The 10302-nt window shown below is 50.5% G+C and overlaps 1 protein-coding gene and 2 non-coding genes across 3 annotated transcripts; all 3 read right to left on the reverse strand.

The window, feature by feature from the left end:
• Positions 1-2040: 2040 nt before the first annotated feature.
• NCL (nucleolin) lies at positions 2041-9751 on the reverse strand. The gene is made up of 15 exons (XM_064164867.1): positions 9526-9751; positions 8725-8829; positions 7843-8116; positions 7427-7573; positions 6860-7048; positions 6551-6634; positions 6115-6250; positions 5618-5754; positions 5075-5201; positions 4726-4859; positions 4233-4359; positions 3965-4116; positions 3349-3475; positions 2730-2944; positions 2041-2520 (listed from the first exon to the last, which is right to left on the reverse strand). The coding sequence occupies exons 1-15, from the start codon at positions 9541-9543 to the stop codon at positions 2444-2446; spliced, it is 2049 nt and encodes a 682-aa protein (XP_064020937.1). The 5' UTR covers positions 9544-9751; the 3' UTR covers positions 2041-2443.
• On the reverse strand, positions 3756-3832 carry LOC135187230 (small nucleolar RNA SNORD20). The gene has a single exon (XR_010307248.1). It is a non-coding gene; the product is annotated as a small nucleolar RNA SNORD20 (small nucleolar RNA).
• On the reverse strand, positions 6375-6444 carry LOC135187229 (small nucleolar RNA SNORD82). Its single transcript, XR_010307247.1, has one exon. It is a non-coding gene; the product is annotated as a small nucleolar RNA SNORD82 (small nucleolar RNA).
• Positions 9752-10302: the final 551 nt, after the last annotated feature.

Genomic DNA, 10302 nt, shown 5'->3' on the forward strand with positions numbered 1-10302 from the left:
TCATGCTGAAAATCACTAACTCACTGCCCCTATCACCCTCTCCAGGGCGTTTTTTTTCCCCCACCAACCAAAGCACCACCACAGGGCTGCAGTGAGGCACTCATGCCATGGCTCAGCACTGACTCCAGAGCAAGGGCAAGCTGCAGCTGTAGGGACAAACCCAGATTGTGTTTGCATGTGGATGGATGGGGTTAAGGAGAGCTGCAGATAAGCCCACGGGTCTCACCTTGCTGTTTGGGAACAGGGTACTTCATTGCTGTAGCAAACAGGACCAGGGCATGCTGGACCATCTGCCACCAGGGCAGACTTCCTTGGGACACTAAACATTTCAGAGGTGGGGGACAAATGGCAAATGCTCAGCAGATGCACCTGCCCTCACCTATTCTCTTCCCAAATGTAACCCAGGGCTCTCCTGCCATGGAACTCCTCCACAGGACACCAGGGTGCAAACACTCCAGCCAGGGACACAAGGATGCAAGTGGGAGCAGGGCCCACGTTCTGGTGTGAAAGTGGGGCTGGGCCACATGGGGCAGGGCTGGCAACAACTGGAAGGTGCGGACATACGTCCCAGCAGGGATGCAGGGATGGATGCAGTGATGCAAAGCATGCTTTAGCCTCCAGCACAGAGGCAGGGGTGGGAGGTCTCCACTCTTTGCATGAATCAGTGTTTTGGATTGGACCTTTTCAGGTCACCTAGTGCAAGCCCCCTGCACTCAGCAGGGACAACTTCAATCAGGTCAGGTCGTTTAGAGCCCCCTCCCAACCTGACCCAAAACGTTTCCAAGCATGGGGCCCCTACCCCCTCTCTGGGTAACCTGTGCCAGTGTGTCACCACCCTCACTGTCAAAGAAGTCTTTTACAGTTTGAATCTCCCCTTTTTAGCTTGCAACCATCACCCCTTGATCTGCCACAGCAAGCTCAGCTATCTCACAGGCCCCCTCCAAGTACTGAAAGGCTGTGAGGTCTCCGGGGAGCCAGCCTGAACAAACCCAACTCACCTGTCTTTGCAGAGGGGTTCCAGGCCTCTGCCCCGGCCCCAGCCGGTGCCCGTTTGTCTCCCGTGCCGAGGACACAGCGCAGCAGGTGCAGTCCCAGCAGGGAACGGCAGAGGGCATCAAAGGCCCCGAGACGCTCCCGACCGCGGGCGCCTGCTGCCCTCTGGCGGCGCAGCGCCGCCAGCGCACTCCGACCATTTGCCGCCGGGGCTCGGACGCCGGTTCCAAAATGGCTGATGCCCACGGTGCGGGGGAAGCAGCCCCTGCTCTGCGGGTGGTGGCAACGACAAACCGCTTTTCACGTAACCTACAGCAGCAGGACCCCTCCAGTGAGAAAATGCTTGTAAACAGGGAGGAGCAGCTGATTTAGCTAGAGATGTGTTTCCCTACAAGTACCATACCAGCATTCCAGGACCTGCAGGACATTGCACGGCAATGAAGGCAAGTTCTGAAGTGTTGCTAATATATGCAGCTGGCTGCAGCCACAGGCAGAGCGCCGAGGGCTGTCACTGAGCGAAAACAGCTGGCAGAGGGCGTTGCAGAAGGACAGAGGTCTGCACTTCTGCCGGCAGGTACACATGCCCAGCACAGGCTTGAACTGCCAGCCACACAGCCCAGTTAAACCCAAGGGCAGCAGCCTCCTCCGTGGCTTGTCTTTCTGCACTCACACGCTGCAGTCACTCAAGTGCAGTCTTGTTTCGTCACAGCTACCACTGCAGATCAGCCAAGTGCCTGGCTGCATAAAGAAGCCAATTCTCACCGAGGCACTAGCCAGGACCAGCCCTGTAACCTTCATGTCCACACTAGTGCAAGCACTCACCCCTACCCGATCCAGGGAACAGGAGAAAGCAGGTTTTCTGTCAAGGTAAGAAGCAGCTACTTTGCAAACCCAAACACGTGTATATATTCACCTCACCCTTAGGGACAAGACAAGAGATAATTTGACATGAAGCACAAGAGGCAACGCCTGCATGAAGAGCAAGCCCAAGCTGCAGGGCCTTCCTCACAGCCCTGCTTCATTTAGGGGCAGAGAAGGTAACACGAACCAGTTTAGGTCCTTTAATCTGTCCAAGACAGGGTGCTGAAGCACAAATGATAAAACATTCTGCATTTTTACAGCAAAAAATGCTACAGAAGTTTATAGGAAAAAAAAAAAATATTTTTGTACATGGGTAAAACATTATAAATTCAAGACAACTCACAGACAAGGGCTAAATTCCCACATCTATCGCTCGCTTCTTTAAAAAGTTCACGTGAACAGGCAAGCAGCCAAAAGGGCCTGCGCTCTCTCCCTTGAAATGAAAACTGCATCTTCCAAGTGGCTCACAGCACTGCTTCGCATCTTGGAATGTCCTCCAAAGGCTCCACCAAGGTCAGAGGAAGAATTAAAAACCCCAGGAGTCCTTTCAGATAGTCTCAGAGAGCAGAAGGGAAAGGAAAAGGGAAGTTTATTCGAACTTTATCTTCTTCCCTTGTGGCTTGTGATCTCCACCTCCTCTGCCTCCTCGGAAGCCACCTCCTCTACCTAGAAAGAAAACGGTTGCAAGAAGCAAGAGTTACAGGATGTACTCCTGCACAGATACCACTGCCCTTTCCAAACCCATCCTGGCACAGACCAGAAAGTAAAGGCACACCAAGCGGTCTGTGGTGGCACCACATCATAAACCCAAGAAATGAGCACCAGCTAGTTTTTGAGCACACCCCCGTGGAAAAGTAGCACTTGTCTTTTCTTACCTCCAAACCCTCTGCCACCACCTCTGCCGCCAAATCCACCTCTTCCCCCTCGGCCTCCTCCTCTGCCACCACGACCACCAAATCCACCACGCTGAAAGTCACTCTTTGGCTTGGCAAAATCAAGGATCACTTTGTTTCCATCTATCTCTCCATCCTCCATAGCTTCTTTAGCTGCTTTGGCATCTTCTGCAGAGCTGAAGTCCACAAACCCAAATCTAAAACACAGGTAGAGAGAAGACCGTTAAAACTCCGCAAGCTGCAGCACCATCTACAGGTACTTACCGCAATCCCTCCTGAAACACCTGCAATCACACAGGCATCAGGGGCAGTGTGGAACAGCAGTGGCTTCTCACAATGGACAGAGCCCCGTTGTGAGTTTGCCACTACTTCACAGTTAATATCCTTCTCGTGCGAATCCATAGGCTGCCATAGATTGCTGGCAGGAAGGAGCTCATTGAGAAGTGACCGTGCACTACCCCTTACCAACAGCTCTGAGGGTGTAAGCATCTCTGGTTCCAGACAATTTACTACCTTCAAAGAATCACCCTACACTGCAGACATCAGTTAAAGTGAGGCCTATGGAGCAACTGAACTACTCCCAGGTGGTGATTTAACATACCCTTTAGATGATCCAGTGTCTCTGTCCATGACTATTCTAGCGCTTACTGAGCCTTCGAATGATTCTCTTAGCGTCTCTTCTGTGGTGTCCTCAGAAAGACCTCTGACAAACAACGTTTTGCTTTGTTCTGTGCAAAGAGAATACATTCAGAGATATTTGTGTCTGAGCAAGGCAGTCTGAGATCACATCCAGCTTGCACTGCTGGCTCCTACTACAGCTCACAGGGCTAAGGGGTTTATTTTAAAGCAACAGCTCAGCCCCCCAGGAAGTCCTTGAAGATTTCCAGGACTGCAGTTAGGGCCTAACATCAAACTACTTCCATCAGCCAACTTATTACTGTCAAAACAATGCCTTTTTAATTTAGAATAAAAAAAGCTTCCACAAGGACACTAACTGGACAGACACTGCTGGATCAGCACTTGACTATCTAGAGGACTTTGGCAATGGTTTCATCAGCATCTCAGATAATCAGTCATCACCTCCAGCACATTCACTTATGAGAAGAGCCTTTCACTCTGCAGGCATGCTTGGTTTTTAAGCAGCCCTGGGTTTGTATGAATGGTACATTCCTGCCACAGCCGTCTCAGGATGAGATGATCAAACACGGAACACTTACGACTAAAGCCTCCTCTTGCGCTCATGTTCCCTTTCTGCCATGATGGTGCACTGAATTCCAGTCTGATTACTCTGCCTTCAATCTCTGTGTTGTTGTAGGAGTTCAGTGCCGCTTTGGCATCATCAAGTGTAGGAAAGTCTACAAATGCATACCTGTTTGGAGAGGAAGATTTAAGTCAGCCCAGAGACACAAGGGATGCATACAGCTAATGGTCATTTGCAATGGTATCTCAAGAATCAGGTGAAAGGGGCAAAACATACAAACATACCCTTTAGACTTGCCCTGGTTGGTCTGTGGCATCCTAATGAAAGAAGCGTTCTTAAACACTTCTTGGAGAGTCTCTTCTGTCGCAGCATATGAGAGGTTGTTGACAATTAAGGTCTTCGACTCTTTATCTGCACCCCATACAAAAAGAAGTCAGTGATGTAAGTGCAGGCTTGAAGAAGGAAAGCTCCCTTCCAGTCCTAAGATCCTCTCTAGGGTGAAAGCAGTTGTTGTCTCCTCCTCATTTGGAGGCGAGGCACTAAGCCAAGTGCGACAACATTTTGGTCACTTAGGCTAGCTGTCCCCCCACCCTTGTCAGAAACATGCAGCAGACACATCAAATGCTTAGGATGTAGAGAACAACTTAGAGAAAAGGTCAATTCAGCATATCTCAGTTTTCCTGCAGTGCTAAGTTGCTCTACTCCTAGCCAATTCCTGAAACAAGTCAAATGAAAGACTAAATGCCATTTGTACACGTTACTGATCTGGGCAAGTACCTTTCTGATGTTCTTGTTGGCTCTTCTCACCAGTGTAGTCAATGACCATGGCACGACCATCAACCTCTGCACCTTGCTTCTCCTCCAGAGCTTTGTTTGCATCAGCTTCTGATTTAAATTCGATATAGGCCATCCTACAGCACAAAAAAAAAGAGCATAAGCAAATGCCTGCTCCTCCAGGAACAACTAAGTTCACAAACTCAAGGGGAAGAATTATATGGAAGGAAACTGTTGCCAAAATCAACATTTTCAGTACACCTAATGCAGCAGGTTCCTCAAATTCATTCCTTCCTAAAGATCACATGAAAATATGCCAAGAGTTTGAGGAACCATCCCTTCAGCAACATACCCTCTGCTGGTCCCCTCCTTGTTCAAGACCATTCGGATTTCTACTGCGTTGTCAAACACTTCTTTCATTTCATCTTCAGTGATGCGGTAGGGCAGGTTCTTCACAAACAGGGTTCTAGCATCTCTCTCTGCAAAGACAGAAAAGTTACTTCCACATTACCTGCTAAAAAAAAAATCCCTTCTCACCTATGCTGAGAATCCACCAGGAAATAAGCCACAAAAAAAGCTGGAAAAGCAAACACTATGGCAGTTAATTAGGCTGCCATTGTACTTCTCTTAAAGTCATTAAATTCAGGGAAGAAGCTGAAAAGGTTCAGAAAGAGTCATATTTCCTCCTCAGCCCCTCAAGGATACATTATTTCACCATATTTCCAGATACTGCAGTTTGAACTTGCAGGTCTATGTTAGCACTTCAGAAACTGTTTATGACATGGAGCCCAAAGAGCAGAACAGCATCCAGCAGTAACCCTGCAAGCCTGCTCCAAGGCCTGATCATGACATCTTTTCTTTTACATGCACTGGTATTCCAAGTTAGGGGCCATACCTTTCTTATTTTCTTTCATTGCTTCTTTGCTCTTTGCTTTTTCCAGTTTGATTTCCAAACCCATTAGCTTCTTTCCATTCAGTTGGAGAGCTTTATCCAGATCCTCAGCAGATGAGAAGTCTACGTAGCCAAATCGCCTGAAAAAAGAGCAACCTTACTATTTAAACTCATTTATTTGTAGCATCAGAGATCACAAATGGGAACCCAGAACCAGAGACAGTCCCACTGATCCAGTTAGACTGCTAAAAAATACTTAATTGGCCCAGATAACCAAACAGTTCTGTGCTAAGTGGCAGCTCTCCCTTTAAGGAGATGCTGTCTGAAGAAGCAGCAAGCCAGACAACACAACCATTCTACCTTTTTCAAGACTGTGCCTCTTCCAGCATCCATACACTACCAACAACCATCCCAACATCTCAAAGGGAATCAGTGGCAGTTGTAGTTCTCCTAACAAAATTACTGCCAATTAGAAGTTGTCAAACCACTGATGAACTCACTTGGAAGTACCAATTCTGACATCTAAAACTTCAATGTTCTTCTTTCCAAAGAACTCTCTGATGCCAGTCTTCAGTTCTTCAAACTCCTTGGTGGAAGACAAATTCCCGATGAAGACAGAGAAAGATGAAGCAGATCCTGCAAATTAAAATGGATAACATGTATAAAATACCTGAGGGGTTTTAAGCTAGGTGGATTTTCTTTGGGTTTTGGGGGTTGTTTTTTTGTTTAAGAACTGGAATCCAGACCCCATACAGCTTTAGCACATCAGTTTCTGCTCAAAAGTGACATCACACTTCAGCATTAAGTCCCATATCATCATCATTTGTGCTCTAAAAATTCCCACTCAGCATCCTGCCCCTTCACACAGTTGTGTGCTACCCACCAGTCCAGTAAGTCTATCACATAAGCACAGTTTGAGAAGCCCACATCACCTACCCTCTGTTTTCTTTTTCTTGGCCTCTGGTGCACTTTTATTGGCCATTTCTTTCTTCCTTTTTCCAGGTGTTTCCTTGACAGGTTCTGTGATAGAGAGCAAACAACACTGAAATAAACATGCAAGTACAATAACTACTTTTGCTACACCAGGTCAATACAGGAACATAAATCTTTGCACCAGTGGCACACAGGACCTTCTCCTGACACTAGGACAACTGTTCCTCAGCCCCAAAAGACCATGACAGGATGAAAGGTTTACACAGCTATCCTCCCAGCTATTAGTTATACACTCAAAAACATGTAACTCACTTTCATCCTCGCTTTCCTCCTCAGCATCCTCTTCATCCTCCTCCTCCTCATCATCATCTTCATCCTCATCCTCCTCCTCTTCGTTATCATCCTCTTCAGAGTCTGCCTTGGCTTTCACTGGTGTAGCCTTTGCTGGAGTAGCTTTCTTCACTGGAATAGGGGCTGTGTCCATGGCTTCATCTTCAGACTCTGAAACAAGTTGAGTGCAAGACTTCAGACATGTTCAAGGTTAAGCCCCCTTTGGAGACTAAAACATTTTGAAGTAAGTATTTTTTATGCCTTAAGTCTGTGTATTCTCAGGTAAGGAGTTTTATAAAAGCTGCCTCTACCTCAAGTTTCATGCATTAAAAAAAAACTATGTCCCTTCCCCAAAAGTAAAAATCAGTTTCACTAACAACAGGGAAATAAACACCCGCATCTCATGGACTACAGCAGCCAGGTCAAACCAGCTGGGCACTAAACAGAGGCACTTTGCATCACTCCCACTGAGTTATCCCCCTGCCAGCTCCCTAGATGCACTTATTAGTCAGAGAGATGTCACATGAAACTTTCCTAAATCCTACATACCATCATCTTCGTCCTCCTCATCCTCCTCCTCTTCCTCCTCCTCTTCAGATTCTTGCTTTGCTATCACAACTGCAGGCTTTTTGGCTGATACTGCTGCAGGCTTTTTGGCTACAGGCTTCAGAGGCATCGGTGGTTCCTCTTCCACGTCTGCAAGTAATCACCAACACTGCTTGGCCTTCCAAGTCCACTGCTACGTACTTGTGTTTCAAGTACGCAGGTGCTTCAGATGCAGCTGCAGCCCAAGTTCTCCTCCAAATTTCATCACTCCCCAATTTTCTCATCCTCCAATCTCATTCTCTAAAGTATTATATCATCACACTAAACTTTCAATTCCAAAGACACCGAAACTCAGTGAGTTGACTGGACCAGCTTTTATCAAGTTATGTAAGAATGGACAAACGTCAAAAGCAACTTACCAGAATATTCTTCGTCATCCTCATCATCCTCTTCCTCATCTTCATCTTCCTCCTCGCTCTCCTCCTTCTTAGCATTCTTTCCATTTTTTGCTCCTTTGGTGAGGACAGCAGCCTTTTTAGGCAATGGAACAGCAGCAGCCTTTTTAGCTGGAGTAGCCACAGCCTTCTTGGCAGGTGTGACAGCCTTTTTTGCAGGAGTGATGACTTTCTTTGCAGGGGTAGCTGCCTTCTTGGCTGGTGTAACAGCTACTTTTTGTTTCTTCTGAGGGATCACCTGAAACAAACGTTAGTGTAAGGCATATGTAAGACACAGTGTAAGGGTCATATTGACCCTTTAAACTACTGTTACTTCAAACATCAGACAAATACACAACTACAGTCTAAAGTATACTCTTCCAACAGATGTAGTGTCTGTTGAATGACCTTAACTGCCTGTTCTGTTGAATTAATAAAGCTCAAACCCAGTGTTTTCATTCTTTCAACAGAATACTTACAGAACACTAAAGCATTCCCAAATTCTCTGGTCCTGAAGCAAGCCTCTCTAGCAGCACGAGTAGCTTGAAACATTTGTTATTGTAATTTACTCGTGTGGGTGACAAATCACTCTGCTAGAATAACTAATCATCTACTTGGTCACCAGTAGTCAGAAACAGATGTAAGACCCCAGGAATCCTCCCAAAGCTTGGAAGCACAAGCTTAGTTAGCTAAGCTAGTTTTCTCCACAGTTCTTCTCCCATGAAATCCAGTTGTATCTTTAACCGATTAACTTGGCAGACACTATCTATTAATGATGACTGTTACATTCTATGCACGCCCCCTCCCACCCTTTTGACGCTTCTCTAACACATGCATCCTTCTGACTTCCAGTTCTAGTCTGATCACCTCTTCTCCACTGCTCTCATCCAGCTCAGAGGACTCTTCCTCACTTTCCTCGACCACTTTGGGGGGAGGAGGCGTTTTTTTCTGTTTCATCTGATTCTTGGGAGTCTGAAAGAGAAAGCGTTTCGGCGATGTTCACTTCTCCGCCCGGCAGCGAGCTGCACATTCACGCCTGAAGGCAGCCACCCGAACGCCTGTACCGGGACGATTGTCCCAACCACGTGGCCACCCCGCCTGCCGCCGCGGCGCCCAGCGGGCGGGTGCAGGCCCGCCGCAGCGCCAACTCCGGGGTGCCGGAGCCGGCGGGCCCGTCCCTGCGCGGCGCGGCCCTGCCGGGGGCACGGCCGGGGGCTCCCCGCTCCCCCACGTGCTCGCTCGCCCCTGCGCACCACGTGCCCGCGCGGCGCCGTGGCCCCGCCCTCTCCCGGCCTGCGCGCGCTCGCACGCGGCGCGCACCGAAATGCCCCCCCCCCCCGCCGTCCCCCCCGCGCCGACACACGCCATGGGACCCCCGCTTTCCCCTCCTGCCGCCGCCGAGCCCCGATCCGCGCCAACGCGGAGGAGAACGGGCCGGGGGACGGCCTGATGCTGCTCCAGCGGCCGCCCGGCCCCTCCCCTCGCCGCCATCTTCATGGTGAGGGAGAGGCCTAGACACTGCCGCGCGGCCCGAGGAGTCAGCGGCGGGAACGCGGCCCAGTTTCCTTCCCCGCTTCTCCCCCACCCCCGCCATCGTCCGCCCCGCCATGGTGGCGGCCGCTCGCTTCCCGCCTGGCCGGGGAGAGCGGCCCCGCCCGGCACCCTCACCTTGACGATCTTCACCATGATGGCGGCTAAGGGGCGGCGGCCCAGCTATCTCAGGAGAGCGGGCAGGTCCTACGAGGGTAGCGGCGAGGAACCGAAAGGGCCCCGGGCGACCGGCAGGAGCAACGGCAACGTGCTACCGACCCGGACCGGGGACTGAAACGAAAGAGGGAGTGCAGGCCCCTTCCGCTCGCTTGCCTACCCCTCCGCCACGCCACGCCCTCTCCGACCTCGCTTCAGCCAATCGTTGTGCACGCTGCACCGCCCAGCCAATCGCCGTCCCCGCCCCTCGAGCCTCTCCGCCAATCCCTGGCGCTCTTCTATCAGCCAACGAGCAGCCGTGTTAGAGCCATCGGCAGGAGAGGCTCTGTGGGTGGGGGGCAAATCCGGGGGGGGGATGCGCTGCCCGCCAGGGAATGATCTGCGTTAGCCAATGAGAGGGCGGCAGCTCGGCGCCTGCGCCCTGATTGGGCGGCGGGGCCTAGCGGCGTGTGGGCGTGACAGGAAGGGGGGGGGGGTCACTGGAGAGCACGTGGCGGTCGCGGTCCACGTGGTGGAGCGGGGCTGGGGGGGTCTGGGGTCCGGGGGTCCCGGGAGGGAGCCGGACAGCTGCTGTGCGCCGCTCCGGGGCCTGCCTTCCGAGGCGGTCCTGCAGCAGCTGAGTTCTGGAGGTGGAAGTCAGCCCGAGTGCACTGCTGCCTTTGGCGTTAGCAAAGGGACGGCTCTCTACCCACCCCACTTCCCTTCGGCATTCCTTCCCCGACCTTCGGGAGGCACTGA

Source organism: Pogoniulus pusillus, chromosome 26 (assembly GCF_015220805.1).
Source record: "Pogoniulus pusillus isolate bPogPus1 chromosome 26, bPogPus1.pri, whole genome shotgun sequence".
NCBI classification, from domain to species: domain Eukaryota; kingdom Metazoa; phylum Chordata; class Aves; order Piciformes; family Lybiidae; genus Pogoniulus; species Pogoniulus pusillus.